Source organism: Sander lucioperca, chromosome 22 (genome assembly GCF_008315115.2).
Source record: "Sander lucioperca isolate FBNREF2018 chromosome 22, SLUC_FBN_1.2, whole genome shotgun sequence".
In the NCBI taxonomy this organism is placed as follows: domain Eukaryota; kingdom Metazoa; phylum Chordata; class Actinopteri; order Perciformes; family Percidae; genus Sander; species Sander lucioperca.
Genome location: NC_050194.1, coordinates 13,493,559 through 13,514,343, shown reverse-complemented (window position 1 = coordinate 13,514,343; position 20,785 = coordinate 13,493,559). Strand labels below are relative to the sequence as shown.

General features: G+C 39.8%; 2 protein-coding genes across 3 annotated transcripts in view; both read right to left on the bottom strand.

Moving 5' to 3' along the window:
• Window positions 1-14,772, bottom strand: part of si:ch211-180a12.2 — an 86,660-nt gene extending 71,888 nt beyond the window's left edge. For both annotated transcript variants that reach the window (XM_031315817.2, XM_031315819.2), the window contains exon 1: window positions 14,580-14,772. In XM_031315817.2, coding sequence (XP_031171677.2) covers window positions 14,580-14,688 — 109 coding nt within the window. In that variant the 5' untranslated portion in view covers window positions 14,689-14,772. The remainder of the gene's footprint in view (window positions 1-14,579) is intronic.
• A 1,129-nt stretch (window positions 14,773-15,901) lies between these two features.
• Window positions 15,902-20,146, bottom strand: aldoab (aldolase a, fructose-bisphosphate, b). The gene is made up of 7 exons (XM_031315838.2): window positions 19,993-20,146; window positions 18,474-18,592; window positions 17,910-18,176; window positions 17,657-17,817; window positions 16,784-17,042; window positions 16,443-16,642; window positions 15,902-16,338 (listed from the first exon to the last, which is right to left on the bottom strand). The coding sequence occupies exons 2-7, from the start codon at window positions 18,583-18,585 to the stop codon at window positions 16,246-16,248; spliced, it is 1,092 nt and encodes a 363-aa protein (XP_031171698.1). The 5' UTR covers window positions 18,586-18,592; window positions 19,993-20,146; the 3' UTR covers window positions 15,902-16,245.
• Window positions 20,147-20,785: the final 639 nt, after the last annotated feature.

Genomic DNA, 20,785 nt, shown 5'->3' with positions numbered 1-20,785 from the left:
GATAATATGTCCTTTTGTTTACAGTTCCCTCTGCTTCTTTCTCAATGATCACAAAGACGGAACATTTTTGATTCTCTCCATCACGTTTGCAGTTGTGCTCCCAGCTTTCTTGTTTGCTCTTCCAAACTCTTTGTTTGCAATTCTGGCACAAACCTCTCACGTGGGCGGGTCTTACAAGGGTGCGTCCCCATTGGCTAATGAGTTTTTGGAGTACGTTTGAGTGACAGCTCAGTGCCTGCCTGCTAACATTACAGACTTTGGAGGACACACAAACCACTCTACACAGCGGATTCCTACAAGATTATTAAAGTGTAAGTATTGATTATATATATTGTCTGTGATCTACGTTGCAAGCATGGTTACTAGAAGTCTGTTGTTTCAAGTTACTAGCTAAAGCTGTGTAAGTTAGCATTTAATGTTAGCTAACTGCTAAGGTTATCTAAAACAAATGCTAGCCAAGCCAAGTAACGCTGGCGTACTGTAGCTACGTTACTGAGCTAATTTGCCATGGGAATCATGTAGGCTTAGTGAGGCCTTATCGTCCTCTTTCTGTAGAACAATGAAACATTGTGGGACCTGCAGAACCCGAGCAGAGCTACGATGTTGTCCCAGGTAGGTCTGTAACGTAGCCATATGTAACGTAGCCATATGGTCTATTATGACAAATCATTATCAGTGGTTGATATTGGTCTGATAATACACAATGCTAGGGTATTGTTAAGTTGTACAATGTAGAAGCTGTGAATATAAATGTATTCTATCTAGAGGTTGACATATACATTAGATCAGGGGTCACCAACCTTTTTGAAACAGAGCTACTTCATGGGTACTGAGTCATACAAAGGGCTACCAGTTTGATACACTCTTCTGAAATAACAAATTTGCTCAGTTTGCCTTTAGTTATATATGATTATTATTGATTGATAGTCATCTATGTGAAGACACTGATCACATTAATGATTTCTCACAATTATTATTAACAATGACTTAACAAGGTGGGAAACAGATAATGTCAATATTCAATTTTCATTTTTAGAACAGGCCTGAGGGCTACTCATGTGGTCCTTGGGGGCTACCTGGTGCCCGTGGGCACCGTGTTGGTGACCACTGCATTAGATAATGTTCCATCTGTACATAGTTTCTTCTTTTATTGTATTGCTGCAAGATGGCAGATATAACATTTTTGTATATTGTAATGTGAATTTCAACAATATTTAGAATGAATGCATATTGTAACTACTGTCCAAACTATGTAGTGTAACTAACATGCCAGGCCCTTGACAAATACTTTGCTTAGTGATCATTGTTTGATGTGATGTGCATGGCTGATGAAGCACGGGTCTTGTTGGCTGCCTTGGACCACCTTGGCAGATGGATAATTCAAGTTAGTTCAACATGAAGCCATATTGTAGGCTACATGTAGTCAACACGGAGGTAGGAATCTAGAAAGTGTGATCAATAATATTCCAAAAATAAGTGTTCCAGTAGTGATTATGAAAGCTAGAAAACTGTTCCTAGAGTGCAATGGCTTTGTTATTTTTTACTATTGAGCTAAATTCAAACATATCTAATAAGGTACGTCATGCTTTACAATAAGAAGTCAAGGAAGTGAAGGACTGCAGCCACATCCCAGCCCTTCAAAGAGCTGTCCTGCAGAAAAGGCTGTCGTCTGGACTGGAGCGGTGAGCCATCAGTGAGCTCAGTAGAGCAGATGATCCCAGGCATCTAGGAGTTGTGTGCAATATTCCTGCACCACTCTCTGAAGTGTTGTTGCAGACACAAGCCAGCGAAGAAATACAGCTTGCCTTAGGTGAAACTGAATATGCGAAATATATACATAATTACTTAGTATGTTTGTGTATTGTTGGTGATGAAAAACTGATCTTGTGATGTACTGCAAATAATGACTGACAATGAGTTCCCGCTTCCTTTACAAGAGCTTCTACCAACGGGGCCCCAGCAAAATACGTTGAAATATCCATTATGTAGATATGATTTGTAAAAACTTTTTATATTGGACTAAAAATATAAACATTATAATAGTCTCAACCTTATTTCCTGTATTATATAATGAACTAAACAGACACGGGTGACTGTAAAAGTGTTTAAATATGTTATTTTAAAATATAATAACTGTAAAACAATGTAAACAAATTAAATTACAGGACAGTATACTGTAGTAGGATATATTTACATACAATGGACTTAAAAACTACAAGTACACAAATAAAAATAAACTAAGAAAAGTGTTAATCGAGTATCTCAGTAAAATATGATCAGTACTCAGTACTCTCGGTCGCAACCCTGGTTGTTTGAAGCCTTTGCACACGTAGGGTTTCCTCCACAGAGAGACCGAAGGCTCCTCGTCCTTTGCTGAGACCATGTCTGCCTGCTGCGAGCTGCGATAGAAAATTATAACAAAAGTCCTTACACAAATCAATAGGGCTGTAACGAAATGCAATATGAAACCGAAATCGCGACAAACGTGTGTCGTGGAGTGAGAAGGCAGAATGTGTGTGACTGCACTTGTTTCTCAAAGTGAGAACTTGAATAAAACTAAGAAAAATAATCAGTCAGTCAGTTCTAATCAAAAAGATTTTGTCACACAAATCAAAATCATATGGTGTGACCATAGTCTATATAGAATGGACCAACAGATCCCGTTGCTCTGGACGGAGACCAGTGAAGGCCATTAGAAGCACTTTTCCGGTGATGGCTGAGCGTTACTGCGCAGCCTCAAACTGAGAGAGACGACGTAAATGTTACGTGAGCAACCTGTCTGAAAGTTGTAAGTCTTCTGGTAGCTGTGCCAAGAGAAATCTCAATCATTCCCAATCTTGCAGAGACGGAGCGCATAGGTTTATGTAAGGAGATAACATAGACACAGGCTAATTATTGCTAACTAAAATGCTAGTTAACATTAGTAATTACACTTAAACAGCTAATGTGAGACGAAACAGCCTGCGCGCTTCTCCTCTACTATACGGTAATTCCTCTACTATGCGACAGTAAGTCGCATGGTTATGATACAATCGTTAGCCTTATTTTTACAAAAACGTCTGCTATGGAGCCATAACGTGAGGTACAAGGTAATGGAGCCTTTTATACATTGTTGTGTTTCTTTAGAAATAAACAATGGACAAATAGAGTCTTTAAACACTTCAGATGTAAAGTTATTCACTGTCAAAGTGGCGCCAAAATGAATGGCAGTCAATGGGATGCTAACGGGAGGTGATGGCTTATTAGCATCAAAATGGCGCCATATGAGGTTCGCGGTCCGAGGAGAAGCTTACCACCTTGCTCTGGACGGAAACCAGTGAAGAATATTAGAAGCACTTTTCCGGTGAGCGCTGAGCGTTACTGCGCAGCCTCCAACTGAGAGAGACGACGTAAATGTCACGTGGGCAACCTGTCTGAAAGTTGTAAGTCTTCTGGTAGCTGTGCTAAGAGAAATCTCAATCATTCCCAATCTTGCAGAGATGGAGTGTAGGTATATGTAAGGAGACAACATAAGCACAGGCTAATTATTGCTAACTAAAATGCTAGTTAACATTAGTAATTACACTTAAACTGCTAATGTAAGACGAAACTGCCTGCGAGCTTCTCCTGTACTATACGGTAATTCCTTTACTATGCGACAGTAAGTTGCGTGGTTATGACACAATCGTTAGCCTATTTTTATAAAAACGTCTGCTACGGAGCCATAACGTGAGGTACAAGGTAATGAGCCTTTTATACATTGTCGTGTTTCTTTAGAAATAAACAATGGACAAATAAAGTCTTTAAACGCTTCAGATGTAAAGTTATTCGCTGTCAAAGTGACGTCAAAATGAATGGCAGTCTACGGAATGCTAACGTCGGGTGATCGTTTGGTAGCATCAAAATGGCGCCATAGGAGGTTCGAGCTCTGAAGCGAAGCTTACCCCCTTGGGTGTGACACTATTTTGGGATATTTGAACGGGGAACTGTTTTGACACCCTTGGGAAGGAGAGGATCTTCTTCAGCAAGGTTTTACTTTCTATATACACAGTCTATGGGTTTTACAGTACTAGCAGTGTATTGCTACTGTACAACCTTAGGTGAGTTATCATTTTTATATTTACAATAAATCTGATCTTGTTGGCACTCTGACAAAAGTCCCACTTCCAGATGTCTTTTGGTGTGACACATTTTTCATAAAAAAAGCAAGATATTTTATTATTTTGTCATAATTACATGTAAATCTATGCTGCTTTGTTACAGTTAGTATGTTGTTAATATGCTAATGTGTAACTACAAGACTCAACGTTGTGCTAAGTGCAGAAAACATATGGTGTGACACTTCATCATATGGTGTGACATGTCTGCCTGTCACGCCATATGATTTGATTGTCACACCATATATGAATTGTAAAAAAGAAAAGAACTGTCTGTTTCCATTTACTGACCAATAGGAAGGTCTGAGGGAGGGTTTTAAGGGGTGCTTTCACTGTTGATTCAAAAGGCCTTGAGGCAGATTTTGTGAAGCCTGGCAATACATGATAGCTAAAATATAATTGGACTAGAACACTGTAGGCAGTGCAACTAAGAGGAACGCAGTTATGAAATGAAGAGAATAGACAATGTTAACTGTTAAAATGTTCACACCATTCTGTTACTCTGTTAACAGATATCAAGAAAAGAAACAGAAAGGGGAGATGCCTAAATTTAGAATCCAGACTCTCCCACCGTCAAGAAGAGAGAAGCTGAGGGAGATGGAGAAATTCTCAAACAAAATATAGAGCCAAAAGAAATTTAAATGCATTACTCCAACATGACAAGCTGCACCAACTTGAGTTTGACCATGTATCCCCTGATGAGGTGCCAGGTGACAAGACAAGTGATGAGTAAGTATTATGAGTTTCCATTAAATTATTTACATTTTACAATAAATAAAAATAAATACATGATTCTCTTCCTTCGACTTTGAAGTCAAAGGAACCCAGCTGGCCCACTACAGATTCCCGAGCCCAGTGAGTATAACATATTTAGCTTTAGGACCTGCTTGTGATAACATTTCACTGCAAACAAACATTTCCCTGACAAATAAATCTCTTTGACTTAAGTGATGGTGGCTCTGCTACGGAGATGCTCGAATTTGATGGAGTAGAAGCTAGTTATTGCAATCACTGCAGACAATCGTGTCACTGACCTATAAATCTCTCCTTTTGAAGCTCTTCTACTCAGGTGCTGTATGCATGTGCCCAATCAAGTGCGTCAATTGGAGAGGCCCAAGCTGAGGATTCAGACACCATTTCAGATGAAGGATAAACAGGACAGTTTGTCTTAATTAAGTATGAGGGAAAAACCATATGTGGGACAAATTGTTGACATAAGTATGGAGGGGCTGCAGGTGAACTGCATGAAACAACGTGGAGACAAAAATGGTTGTCTGGCCAAATAGGCGAAACTGCATTTATTATTAAGATCAAAAAGTTGTTTGTGGCATATCACAAACTCAGCAAGGCAGTTGGTTTGCTACTCTCTCCAAATTTGACTGGCTTATGTACATTGAAGTCTAGATGAATTGATTTATTTATGGATCCACTCAGCTACTCTGTATGTTCACGGTTCATATGATATAAAAAAAAAAATTGTTTGTTTTACTTATATTAATACATATTGCAGACCAGTTTTGAATTGAAATTAAATTTGATACAAACATATGTTCATACGATATTAAAAAAAGTTTGTTAAATATCAAATAAATATTGCAGACCAGTTTTGAATTGAAATTTGATACACAAACATGTTTATATGGTTCATACAATATTCAAAAAATGTTTTTATTGTTAAATATCAAATCAATTTGAATATTACCTTCCAGAATTTAAGAGTGGTTAAATATTTCCTGCCATATGAGTGATCAGTACTCACCAATAAGTAGGATAATACATGGTTTGCATTGACATATGGTGACATCATATGATGTGACACTATATCATTTGGTGTGACATTCCAAATTGTGAAAAGAACATACCTTTATTAATGATAAAACCTGAAAATGTTCATGAAATACATAGAAAATAGTTATCAGCAAGAGTCAAATATTTTTATAATTTTATAGCAAGGTTTGTCACAATAAATAGAAAATATGTTGAAAGACCGACGGCATAGGTCTCACATTGAGCAATGTTTTAGAAAATACAAATTTAATTAATTTTCACAAAACTATAATGGATCACAGTTTAGTTATGATAAATGACTGATAGAGTGAGTAACTTAAGAAAGGTATAATCTATTTTCAGTTTATATACACAATTATTTTCATGTCACACCATATAAGACGATTTTAAGCACTAATACAACAAATTGTCACAAATTGATTCCAATTGAAAATCTAAAAACATGTTTCTATAAAGATGAGTTAGTGGAACAAAAGCCAACCATTTTTATGCTTATTTGAAATGTTTGAAAAAACACTTTTTCCTGGTATATATGTCACTGACCTACATACAGTGGTCTATTTAGTAGTATATGTGCCCTGACTAAGTTTGTGTGTCATAAATAACAATTTGTGTTGATACAAGTACCAATGTTCGTGTAGAAACATTTTAATCACATACAAATTTTCACGATACAGCCCAAGGGGTAAGCGTTCGTCAACAACCCGTAGATCCTATGGCGCCATTTTGATGCTAACAAGCACTCACCCGCCGTTAGCCATCCATTGACTGCCATTCATTTTGACAGCGAATAACTTTACATCTGAAGCGTTTAAAGACTTTGTCCATCGTTTATTTCTAAAGAAACACAATGTATAAAAGGCTCCATTACCTTGTACCTCACGTTATGGCTCCATAGCAGACGTTGTTGTAAAAATAGGCTAATGATTGTGTCATAACCACGCGACTTACTGTCGCATAGTAGAGGAATTACCGTATAGTACAGGAGAAGCTCGCAGGCAGTTTTGACTTACATTAGCAGTTTAAGTGTAATTACTAATGTTAACTAGCATTTTAGTTAGCAATAATTAGCCTGTGCCCATGTTATCTCCTTACATATACCTACGCTCTCCGTCTCTGCAAAATTGGGAATGATTGGACAAATAAAGTCTTTAAACGCTTCAGATGTAAAGTTATTCGCTGTCGAAGTGACGTCAAAATGAATGGCAGTCAATGGAATGCTAATGGAGGGTGCTCGCTTTGTAGCATCAAAATGGCGCCATAGGAGGTTCGAGCTCTAAAGTGAAGCTTACGCCCTTGGGCTTACCCCCTTGGATACAGCTCTGATAACCTCTGCCATCTTGGTCAGACTTTGTAACTCCAGCCTCCAAACACAAACACCTGATTGGTTCTTGAGTGGTCCTCATTTGAATAAAGTTAAACTTTCGTCAACTTTGTTTCGCTTGCCTCGGCGATTTGTTCTCATCTCGCCCAATCAGGGCGAATATAGTCTCCATTTAACCTCAATGAGAGCGAAGTGAAATTTCGCTGTGTGGAACCCTACCGTTAGTTGTTTGGTGCCTTATCCCCTTTTGTCGGGTAAATTTACTTGTAAAGATGGCTAAACGCAAGGGGGGGGGGGGATTCGGCAGGGAGGAGAACCGGTAACGCTAACGGAGGTGTAACGTTACGAATGGCCGCTGTTCTGACTCGGGTGCGGGCCTGGGTCTGTTTCGTGATGGTTCAGTAAACTGCCGTTAGCGTCCTTAGCACCGGAGTTAAGTGCTAACCGGGTTTGGATTGCTGGCTGGCTGCTAGCTGGCTGGGGGCTGACTGTGGATGTGTCCGTGGGGCTGTTGTCAGCTCTCATCCCGACTGAAGCCTTGCACCGGGAGGGTGAGGCAGACAGACAGGAGTGTGCTAGCTGGCTATAGCATTAGCATTCCCTACTTGTCCCCCTACAGGTTGGAAGCGGAATGGTCCATTACCAGTACCATTATTCTTATGACTCATTTTTGGAAACATTATTTTAAGGTACAAAAGAATCTTCGGTCAAATCAATATTGAAATCAAACAATAAATAAGGTCTCTGTTGTATTACTGTGTTGCAAAGTGGCATGCAATCAATGACAAAACGATGCCATGTGGCAGAAAAAAAAAAAAGTTGTATTAAGTTTACTGAGTATAACTCCGTAAACGTTAGCCAGCCTTTGTCATAACTAGTAAAGTACAGATGAACATTCTTGTCTAAATGTCATCCTAAATGTAGCTATCATTACTGAGTTTGTTTTTATGCTATAATAAAGCACATTACTATAAAGAAGAACCAGTTAAGCAGTGCTAACACTGCCTTACTGTATATGTCAACCTCTAGATAGAATACATTATATTCATAGCTTCTACATTGTACAACTTAACCAATACCCAAGCATTTGGTATTATCAGATCAATATCAATCACAACAATTTGTAGTTAGCTGGCAGAGGCGCAACTACCCAGTGTCAGAGGGGTATGCAGCAACAATTTTGGTGTGAAAAAAACAAAAAAATAAATGAATAAGTGTGCCGGACATCATCATGTATGGGCTTTAAATAATAAAAGGTTTATTTTAAAGTATATCAGCCACTGTAGGCCTACCACAATATACAATGGCTCCCCCTACACTTCCACCTAATGTTAGACCTACCTGTTGCCTTCCCCTGTCTTTCCTGATCCACCATCCTCACACCTGAATGAAATGAACTCACTGTTAAATATAGCAGCCTAAATTCAATTCTTAAATCAGCCTAGTGATGGCATCAGATAAGACAACTATTATGCAGTAAGGTTGTGCTGCTGTTGAAATTACATTCACATTTTGGATTTTAAAAAGTACAAATATGGAGAGCCACTTAGCACAGACCATTTAATAAAAAGAAAAAAAAAAGAAAGAGAGATGTGACCCCGTAATTACAGCTTCCATGTCACCCAACAGATGTAACTATAGCCTATGTCTGACAGCACAGCTAACATGAACAGCTAATGGTAAAACAAAATATATTAATGATTCCATGGTAAACCAGAGTTATTGCACAAGTTATGTTTTCCAGATTATTGTCATTTATTGTACATGCTACCTTATATTTACCAGTTTTCAGCTCAGCAACCTCGGTTTTGCATATTCTAAGCTAGCCGTAAACCCCATGGTAAATCCTCATTTGGCTGCTACATTCCCAGTGTTAACAAATGCTAGCTAGCCTGTTAACATGAATATTTGCAAGCCTCCAACCACAGACGTTACACTTTAAATCCTACCTGTTGCCCTTCACCATCCACTTATTTAACTGCTGTCGCATCCCTTGACATTCCATCTCCTTTTCCCTCTCTCTTTTTCTATTTTTAGCCCCACCCAACAGCTTTTTTGCTTTATCCATCTTTTTCCATAGATGACAACTACTACACTCCTCGGTACCTGCTCGCTCAGCGCTCACGCCCCCCCCCCCTTCTATGTCAACATTTTGTGATGGAATCTTATGAGATAGGGCGCCTACTCTAGCCTGTTAGTCCTCTAAAATGTTAAACATTGAGGAAATGCAGAAATGATTTAGAAACGAACAGCAGCTACATAGAAAATACCAAAAAAAATATAAAAAAAAAAAAAAAAAAATTACCATCGCTTTGGCGCCCCCATGGTGCAGCGCCCCTATGCATCGCATTTAGCACATACCCACTTTTTGCGCCACTGTTAGCTGGATAATAATTTGTCATAATAGACCATATAGCTACGTTACAGACCTACCTGGGACAACATCGTAGCTCTGCTCGGGTCCTGCAGGTCCCACAATGTTTCATTGTTCTACAGAAAGAGGACGATAATTAATACAGTGACATTGAGTAAGGCCTCACTAAGCCTACATGATTCCCATGGCAAATTAGCTCAGTAACGTAGCTACAGTACGCCAACGTTACTTGGCTTGGCTAGCATTTGTTTTAGATAACGATAGCAGTTAGCTAACGTTAAATGCTAACTTACACAGCTTTACTAGCTAGTAACACAACAAACTTCTAGTAATCATGCTTGCAACGTAGATCAGACAATATATAAAATCAATACTTACACTTTATTAATCTTGTAGGATTCCGCTGTGTAGAGTTGTTTGTTTGTCCTCCAAAGTCTATTGTTAGCAGGCAGGCACTGAGCTTTCACTCAAATGTACTCCAAAAACTCATTAGCCAATGGGGACGCACCCCTGTAAGTCCCGCCCTCGCGAGAGGTTTGTGCCAGAATCGCAAACAAAGAGTTTGGAAGAGCAAACGAGAAAGCTGGGAGCACAACTGCAAACGTGATGGAGAGAGCAAAAAACCTGATGATCATTGAGAAAGAAGCAGAGGGAACTATAAACAAAGGACATATCAAATGAATAAAAGACCAATAGTTTACGACTACACAAATGTTTTGTTTGCAAGATTAAGGCTTGAGTTAGTGATTTGCGTTTGAAACTTGAGAAATTTTCAAAACGGAGGTGGGCAGTTGAACAGGTGGCTGTCGTAGGGCTATGGCTCTCTGCCTTGTCGTGCTTATGCTCAGGTCCTGGATGATGCTTACCCCTGACTGCATTACACAGATCGAGGAGTGGCTCAACGTGGGTGGAGCTAAACGTTTGACTCGTACACTTCAAGTGTATCTCGCTGCAGTCTGCGGGAAGGCGGGGCTTGACATCAAGCCCCGCCCACATCCAAGGCAGCCATTTTTTTTTTTTTGCTTACGTTATTCCCCGTACGCTCGAACGGACCACGACAGCCTGGTAGAATTTTTTTACTATGAAGAAAATTATTCGGATAAATGACATGTTTTTTATTTTGAATCTTTTAATTTTATTTTAAAATTTCATATCTATAAATGTAAATGATCTGAAAGAAAACCGAATAGGCTAGTCACCAATTTAAAAAAATGACATGAAATTATATTTTAAAACTTTAAAAAAAGGACTGACAAATAAGAAAGCCATCCAGACTCTGAACATTTACAATGCCTTACAACCTCTTTGATGTAAATTTCATGCGCCCCTTTTTCGTGTATGTATGTATGTATGTATGTATGTATGTATGTATGTATGTATGTATGTATGTATGCATTTAATGTTTTTAATGTGTTTATGGATCTGTACTAGTTTTTTGAAGACAAAAAAAAAAAAAAAAAAAAAAGACAGCCTGGTAGCGAAGCTGATAGAGCCTTTTGATTCACATTCGATAGAAACTGATGATGTAGGCTAAACACAAACGATATTTCATGCAACAGTGAAGTTTTCATGTAGTTACTACTGATTTCTGATTTTGAAATGATATCCAAATTTGAAAAATGGGTCATTTTAAACCTTGTTAATATTGATGACTGTGTTCAAACGGAAAACGAGCCATATTTCATTTAATTTAGCCCTCAAAAGTAGAATGGTGTGTTGTTTCGTTATGGACTTTCATATTAACAGCAAGAATTCAGTCACAACCAAATGTACAAGGGGGCTATTTTGCTTTAACAATTAACAGGTAAACCAGAAGCATACAGTTGAAACTCGAAAAATTAGAATATTGTGCAAAAGTTAATTTCAGTAATTCAACTAAAAGGTAAAACTAATTATATAGACTTATTACATGCAAAGCGAGATATTTCAAGCCTGTATTTGTTATCATTTTGATGACTATGGCCGTTTATGAAAACCCTCAGAAAATTTGAATATTGTGAAAAGGTTCAATATTTTAGGCTCAAAGTGTCCCACTCTAATCAGCTAATTAATCCAAAACACCTGCAAAGGGTTCCTGAGTCTTTAAATGGTCTGCCAGTCTGGTTCAGTAGAATTCACAATCATGCAAGATGCTCCTTGGATATTACCTGCACAGTAACACACCTAATCTAAGTATTTCAAAAGGTCGAACACACATACAGATGTCTAGATACAGTAAAATCGCTACGTGATTACCGTTATATCCGAGGGTTGAAGTTGCATTTTAACGGGGCAGTGCAAGTTGCGGCTGTGGTTTAGCTGAAACTAACGCAGCCTGAGCTTTCACGTTACAATATAAAAAGTGTTGACCGTTGACTTAGCACGCAAACAGTTCATTTACATGCCTACGAGCATGTTAGCAAACTACACCAAAAGACAAATACTGAGGAATATTATAATAGGGGAAACTAGTAGGCTACTTCCATACTTTTTAGCATTGGCCAATTAGCAACCTGCCTGCCATCAGATGTAGCTTCCAAGGTAGCTAGCAGCTAGCCCCAGAAGCTCATGAAAACAAGGCTTTCACCGGAGCAGTCTTACGTTATTTCCGAACCACTCTTTTCGTTTCAAAGTCGGAAATCAAATGAACGAAAAAGAACACGGGCCCAATTACAGTTCACTGGTGTTGCATGAAATGTTTGTGTTTAGCTTACATTAGTTTCTGTCATCTAATGTGAAACAAGAGGATATCAGCTTTGCTACCGTCTTGGTCCGTTCGAGCGTATGGGGAGACGACGTAGGTTTTAAAAAAAAAAAAAAAAAAAAAAAAAAAATGGACTGACTTGGATGTGGGTGGGGCTTGATGTCAAGCCCCGCCTTCCCGCAGACTGCAGCGAGATGCTCCTCGCACACTTGCCCAATAGCAACCGGAAGAGGAAGAATGTGTGTCTGAGGGAAAAACACAGGACTTTCACCCCGGACACCGGGGCTCATTTCCCGAGAGTCACGTTTGCTTTCCCCGTTCTTCTTTTCCTTAAACCAATCGCCTGTTGTCTCACATCCCCCAGAGACCGGGGCTCGTTTCCCGCGGGTCATGTTTGCTTTCCCTGTTCTTTTCCTAAACCCAACCTCGTTCTTCTTTTCCTTTTTTATAATTCAAATATTATTTATTATAATCTATCTATCATAATCGTTTTCTACAGCATGGGTTTCACTCCACTCGCCGTAGGTGCCAAATGTTTAGCTCCGCCCACATTTAGCCCAACCCCCATCTGCATACTGCAGTCAGGTGCAATTGGGTTAAAGTCGTCGAGGTGGGACAGCTGAACTTGTAAGTTAGTGGCTGCTCGGTTACTGTCCTCTCCGCTAGTAACTAGCGTTAACAATATTCCATGCCGCCGCCAGGCTCTTTGCTAGCGAGCCGACTTTTGAAAAAAGTCTTAAGTTATATAGTCGGTATGTTTTTCTAACGTACAATGTCTCTGCTATCCTTTTCTTTTTAATCCTTTGGCTTTGCTGCTCCACCGTTTTTAAACAGTGTTTGTGGTCTAGCTATTCTGTTGGTTAGTCAGCGATAACGCCTCACTCTTGCATTCGGCCCTCCGCCGTTTAGCACAACGAATGACGTCAGTCAGATGAGCAGTCAAAGCAAAAAAATAAAAATAAGCCGAACGGAAAAATCAACAAGCAACATCAGTAGGCTATTAATAATCGATTATAGTCTGTCACTGCGTTGATGCAGAATCGTCCGTAAAAATGATTAATTTCAACACCCCTAGCTCTTATCGTTCCCAAACGCTTGAAATACTGAAGTATTTTCACAGCCACGTGCACTAACATGCACACGAAGTACAGAGAAACTCAGATTACAACACACAATGGTAGTGTCACTTCATTCTCTGTTCAGGACACCATTACTCCACTATATCTTTACATATAAAATATGCATTTTCTGATACAATATTAAATGTCGCATACAGCCCCTTTAAAAAGAAGCTGACTACACATATGAAGTTACTTTCCACCTCTGCAGATCATGAACGTACGAGGGTCCATGCAAAAAAAACGAGGACATGCATGTTAAGAAAAAGCAACCAAAATGTAAACTGAAATGCTGACTTCAGGCCTATTACATAAAACCTGGGTTTATTTAAAGATTAGCCTAAGTAACTTACACATTTAGCTGTGGTATCAAGATGGATGCACTAAATACAGGATTAAGAATTTAAATTCACTTATGGAGATTCAACCGTGATTACATAGGCTAATAGGTTTGACAGCTCCAGGAAACAATTCTTAGTGTAACTAGGTTTTCAAAAAACACAAGAATTCAAACAAGGGCCACATCTATAAAAAGGTACAACCACGATTATTATTATTATTATTATTATTATTATTATTATTATTATTATTATTATTATTATTATTATTATTACAAAGGTCTAAGAACCTCAACCTGCTCAGATGATCCAGAAAGACAACATGACATACCTTCAGTTGAAGTTAAATCGTACAGCAAATGACCAGCTGATCATAAGTACAATTATTGCAGGGCGTTGTGTGCTGGATGTGTAGGCCTAATTGTTATGCATAGAGACACATTATTCAAATCTTTATAATTCTTTATAATTAAGCACCCCTAAAAAAGGGCTTGTGCATAGCCTATTATTAAATAGAATCCTGCAAGCGCCACTGTACACTCACTGTAATGTTCCACTACGAGTCGGAGACAAGAAGAAAGTTGTCGCATTACCGCGTTTATTAAACCACTCAAAACAGTGCATAGAAAACTTACAGATAGGAAGACAGCCTATGTCACAATGTCAGTGCTCTCACTCCCCTCGAAAATCCAACCCCAGTAACAACAGAGAAACAAATGTAGGCCTACGCACGGTGCGTACAGGATTCAGCTGACGGACCGGCATCTCTATTTGTCACGATGCAGTAAATACAAGTAAGAAAGGCAAAAAAGGCTTACTGGCAGGTACAGAATAGGAAGGCAGATCCAGATCCAGATCCAGATCCAGATCCAGGTCCAGGCCCAGGTACAAGGGGCAGAGTAACAGAAGCTCCAAAGCAAAAAACATAGTGAGAAAGTATCAAAATGATGGACTGGCAGGTAATGAACACTGGGCTGGTATAGACTGAGAGGCTGATGAGGTAATGAGATGCAGGTGGGAAGGTGCCAGGGTTGATGAGGGAAGTAGCAACAGGTGTGTATACCTTCTTACTGGGAAATGCACCATCACCTGCATCACCTGCATCCTTCTGCCGTGCTTCTGTTTAAACAACAGTGCATATATTTAGATGAGCAAACAACAATCCGTTCTTTGAATGGTGTGTCCCCAACCTACTACATTTAGTTTTTGTTAGAAAGGTTTTGATTCAACTTTGTGGTCAATTTTTATTTGTTTCTTTTACACACCTCTAAATATGACCTGAATATAAAGTTCATCATGGCAGAACTTATTGCATGGCTGTTGTATTGTACAGAGCTATCAATTAATGATTTTACAATTCTGATAATAATCAACAGTGAAATGCTTGTAAACCATTGAGAGGTGTGTTGTCAAGTGGTTCCTTTCAAGTTCTTCAAGGTTTTTGAGATAATGACTCGCCTCTTTCATGACTTTGTTTTCGGTTGCACAATATTGAGGAAGTGTCACCTATCAACACACCTGTTTGTTTATCTCTCTTTCAGACAGGGTCAAGGGCTCAGGGTAAGCACAGTCTATATATGTGACAATGCCACAGCTGGGGCATGGCCCCGACAGGTCAGCGTGCATATCAATTTTGGGGCAATTCGCATCTGTGGAGGGACCCTCATTAGTGACCAGTGGGTACTCACAGCAGCCAGCTGCATCATATTGTAGGTGCACCTGTATCTGTTGCCTTAATGAACTCGGTGATGGGAAACCCTATGGTTAAGAACAAAGTCACTCTTCACTATTAGCTAACAAACAATTGGTAGCCATTGCCTGGTTCACGTCAGCATTACAGGAGTCTAACTTTTATTTGTTAGAACAGTAGAATTTGTTTTCTCTGGCTGGAATGCACATAAAGAACACATACATGTGTTAGTCATGTCTATAATGCTATCATTTCAGTGTTCATAAAAAGTGCAAGATGTCCATGGTCTCAATTATAGTTTTTATTGGAAAAAAGTACTGATCTTTTATTGATTGGTTTTTATATTTTTCTCTGTCATATTATTATTATTATCAGGCTCCAACTTTACTGTTGTTTGCATGTGAGCATAAAATAATGTGCAAAGACTCAAAAACTCAAAGCAAAGCAGCATGTTAGGGGAAATACTTTAATCCATGGTACCAGTATAAATCATATACTGCACTTTAGACCAGGAAAAAAATAAATTATACAACTTGTGTAAAAACAGTGTGGGAATCATCACCTCAGTGTTTAAAAATAAAAGGTAAGGGAATGGAAGCAGACATTTTTTCAGAATCTCCTGGCTGCAGCAACAACCCAAACAAGTTTTCTCTTTCGCTTTTGACCAATATGCTGCTATAGTGCTGTTGTTCAAAAGCAGTTTCATAGGCGGAGCCTACAGGGACATGGTCTTTTCCATGGTAACATAATACTGGTGGGAAGAAGGTGGAAAGGAAAATGATGACTGTCCATGCTTAATAAGCGTGGTTGGCCACAAACAGTGACTCTCCGCCGGCAGCGCTGGCTCCAGAGGGAGCATATTTCCCCTGGCAGGCCTGGTGGTTAGCCTGTAAAAGTAAAAAAGGACTAGTATTACTGAATGCACCGTACAGTATTGAAGTTTGGTTTTCACAATCCATATCGTTCTCTGAGCAAAACTACTGTCACATACCAGAGCTCTCTTGATGAACTCCTCCTGGCATGCTTTTCCATTCTCCTTCTTGCCGCCCCAGGCTTTGAGGGCGGAGGCCTGCAGGGCACGGCCGTATGAGAAGGTCAGGGCCCAGGGCCTGTGCAGAGGGCACTGGTTCATGGCGTTCAGGTTGACGGAGGCCTCCTCCTCACTTTGGCCACCAGACAAGAATGTAATGCCTGTACAGGTACAGGAAGAGCGTGAGAGTTTAGCAAGGCACTTCTCTAGACATTTAAGTGAATGGCATGCAGACTATTGTGTCCTCAAACTTTGCAAATGTGTGCATGTCAACAAGAGTATACTGTGCGCATCCAGCTCACCAGGGACTGCAGGGGGCACAGTGCGGCGCAGGGCAGTAACAGTTGCCATGGCAATCTCCTGGTTGTTGTACTTGTGTGAGCTGGAGTGTCCGGGGGTAACCATGTTGGGCTTGAGCAGGGTGCCCTCCAGGTAGACGTGGTGGTCGGACAGGGCCTTGTAGACAGCAGCCAGGACCTTCTCAGTAACGTACTGGCAGCGCTTCAGGTCATGGTCACCATCAGGGAGAATCTCAGGCTCGACGATGGGGACGATGCCGTGCTGAGGACGGCAGAGACAAAAGGAGTCAAAATGAGTGTTAGCATGACGGGGGTAGGTGGGCTGTCAAAGGCAAGACATACTGTATGTTATGTATTAGTTTCTTATTGTTTCAGTGGTTCCTAAACTGGGTCCAGATTTGAAAAGGTTTTATTAAGTTGTTTTTTCATTTTTTGAAGTTACAACAGACTTTATGAATATATACTTTATTTACGTCTACTCCTATAGGGTTAGGGTTAGGGGTTAACCTACTACTATAGATAAAACTAATGAGAAAAAGTGGCCGCAGTTCCATGGTGAATTGGCATTGTTATGTGCAATAGAATGAAATTGCAACATTACATTTTTTTTTAAGTAGATAACTCATCATATTAATTACACCCTAAATCACATCATGCAGGAAGTAAGTGACATGCTAGTGTTATGCAAAAAAAAAAAAAAAAAACAGCACTGATGCTGATTGTTTTCATTCTACAATATGCGCATGTAATAGAAAGTGATATAACTTTAGGTGCAATTGAAAGATCAGCCACTTCTAAAAGGGCATGTTTTTCTACTGATAACTTAAATGCCTAGATCTGTCCTTGCCATGAAAATTTACATCTGTTGTATCTTACCATCTGGCAGATGCTGGCATAGCGGGCCAGGACATTGGCGTTCTCAATGATGGCCAGTCTTGAGGGAGTGGTGGGTGTGATCTTCAGCACACAGCGCCACTTGGCAAAGTCAGCGCCATCCTTCTTGTACTGGGCGCAGCGCTCGTACAGTCCATCGAGACCTGTGAAAGAGGTAGAGGACACACTGGATACGTTAGACAAAAATATTTAAAGATGTTGACTCTTTTTGTGTCTAAATCTGTTCTTCGCTCACCCTGGGTGGTTGTCTCGCCGTTGGTTCCGGCCAGGGGAACAACACCTTTGTCGACCTTGATGCCCACCACCATGTTTCTTTCTTTAAGGTACTGGGTGAAGAGCTTGCCATCGTCGGTCTTCTGGTACATGGTCTCATGAAAGAGGATGACGCCACCAATGCAAGGGTTGATGCGGTCATCAGCGGTGAAGAGGAGCTGGCGGTACAGCCTCCTGTTCTCCTCAGTGTTCTCAGCATTGATGCTCTGGAAGCGCTTGGCCACACTGCCTAAAGGTTGTGGAGACATAAGACAGATGAAAACTGGATCCATCTGTGGACTTCACTGGTGTGTTTGTTTGAGATTTTGCAGATGTCAGATCTTGATTGTGTTCAAGATTTTTTCACGTTTTCTTTTTTAAATCTTTCTTATCACATATATACATGCCAGCTCTGTAGTTTGTATACATTGGCATATGTCATATGAGTCATGAGTCAAACTATTACCCTTGCTTTTCAAGATGAATGTTGGCTTTCCTAAAAGACTATATTTAACTATAAAAAGTAAATTTTCTTCAAATTCTTTACCTGTGGACTCGTCTGCGGCAAGGATTCCCTTGCCCGTAGCGACAATCTTCTGAGCAATATCGCTGAGCTCCTTCTTCTGCTCAGGAGTGAGGAAAGGGTATGCGTGAGGCATCCTGACTCTAGGGGGAAGAAAAAGGATGAGATGACAAGAAAGTATTCAGGTGGCTAATAGGCAAGACACAAGCTAAAATTAGGGGGCAAACGTTCAACAAACATTCAAGCTGCAACCTGACATTTGGGGCTGTGGTTTCCCATGCAAATGCGAATGCATGGGAAACCACAGCCCCAGTCTGCTGAAGAAAATATCAAACATTTAAGCGTGAGTTAAATGGGTGAAGGAAGTGGTGAAACAAGAGTCTGTGTTCTGTCATTTTAAAAATCCCACCAGCTGGGGCCCCGACCGTGTGACTGCAATTGTTGCACTATAACTGCTCCAGTACCGTAAGGAGTAATGTGCTGGGGTTACACACTATACCCCAGGCACAATATGCAATGGCACAGGAGATCCAGTGTCAGAGAGCCCTTCACTCTACTCTGCCCCACCCTTTACATATCGGACCACTCTTTAAAAAATTTTGACAAGCATGTGGGTGACCTATTCCATTTTCAAGCCTCTTATCCATGACCTTTCCCTTCCCATTCCTCCTCCCTGCTCTTCTATCCCACACCTCCCACCTCCTTCACTATCAATTGGCTGGACTAAAAATACACAGTGTACAGTGTAAAGCACTATGGCTCAGCCAGAAGGCATCACATAAAAGAGTATGGTGCAGCGTCACACCCCTTTGTTCAAAAGTCATGCACTCTACAGGAAGATTAAGAAGCAGAAAGCCTAGACAAATTTAGACAGTTTTAAACAAGAGCTTAGTCAAGCTATTGAGTCACAACTGACCGCACAGACACAATGCAGTGGAAACTTTTCATCAGATAAAGAATGGTGTAGCAACAACCATAAATTGAAGACAGATGAGCTGCTCAGTTATGACAATGCATGTGTGGTGTAACAATTCTATATGTGGAAATACATAATGCTGAGGGAGAGTAGTGAATGAAAAAAGTAAATAATTTCACTGTTTTACTATTTACTAAAGTTTTATTCCTTTTTTCATCTTGCTCTTGCATATGTTCTTAGTTTAATGTGTGTTTTTTTGTTTGCGCCTTAGAGTAGCACCTTTAATTTTGTTGTATTTACTTGTGACAATGACAATAAAGTAAATTCTGATTCAGATGTATTATTGAAAGCAATGCGATATTTCAATCTGTTTTAGTGTGTCAGAGTAAAGTAAGAAGAAGAATGTCTGTGTCTGTCTGTGTCACTCATAAATATCTAACTTTCACAGTAATTACAGGTTTACATGAGCTATAAAAAGAGGTGAAACATTATGGGAAATGCCATGCGCCTCATATATATATATATATATATCATTTATAGGAACAAAATATTCAACAGGTAGCACAAAAAGCCAATTAAAGTAATGCATTAATATCATAGTTGTCGGAAAATGTTCAGTTCTGTTACCTTTGAGGTTGGGAGGAGAGCTGAGAGAGAAGAGAGAGGGAGGGAGAAGATCCGGCTTTCGTCTGCGACAACCCTCCAGCCCGCTGGCCCTTGTATTTATCCTTCCATTGTGACCCCTCACATTTCAGCTGCCCGAGCTATAAAAAGAACAGGACGCAACCAGAGATGGCTCTTGACATTCAGAGAGACTGGAGCTGGAGTAACATGGTGGTGAGCAGCCAGTGAAAGGGCAAAGAGTGTTTCAGTGAATGGCAGACAAAGCGATAGAGTCATGGGTAGTTAGGATGGGAAGTATAGGGTAAAACAAGTAGAAATATTAAACGACAGAATAATGAATAGGCAGACGTGTAAAAAATATTACCCACGAATATTAAATAAAAAAGGACATGGGCATTATCCTAACTTCATTCACTACCTTCTTGAATAAAATGTATTACTTATCTTAAAGCACATCCCTGCACCCTTTACATTCTAGTTTAAGGCATTTTTTATGAGTTTGTTGCAATGAATAAAAGATTTCATACACAATTTAAGTGCAGTTAGTTCAAAATTTGCTGTCTCAACTGAGAAGAGTGTAGAATAAAAAGTTCTCTCAGGTCCAATTCAGTGGCTGGTTCAGATGAGTTTTATTCACTGTGCAGTGGAGAAAGAAGCTCACAAGACACTAGGTTTCTCTCTGACCCAAATTAGTTTCTAGCCAGGGTTTTATACGAGGTAACAAGAAACAACAGAATAAATAAAAGCTGAGAAGACATTCAACTCATAAGTCTGTCTTAGTAGATTTGCATAGACT

What these genes read in the sequence shown, in the direction of transcription:
- aldoab (XM_031315838.2), bottom strand. Translation starts at nt 18,585, where the DNA reads ATGCCTCACGCATACCCTTTCCTCACTCCTGAGCAGAAGAAGGAGCTC. An exon ending in TGCCGCAGACGAGTCCACAG is followed by an intron (nt 18,177 to 18,473) that starts GTAAAGAATTTG and finishes CACAACCTTTAG; the next exon opens with GCAGTGTGGCCAAGCGCTTC. An exon ending in TGTGCCCCCTGCAGTCCCTG is followed by an intron (nt 16,643 to 16,783) that starts GTGAGCTGGATG and finishes GTACCTGTACAG; the next exon opens with GCATTACATTCTTGTCTGGT.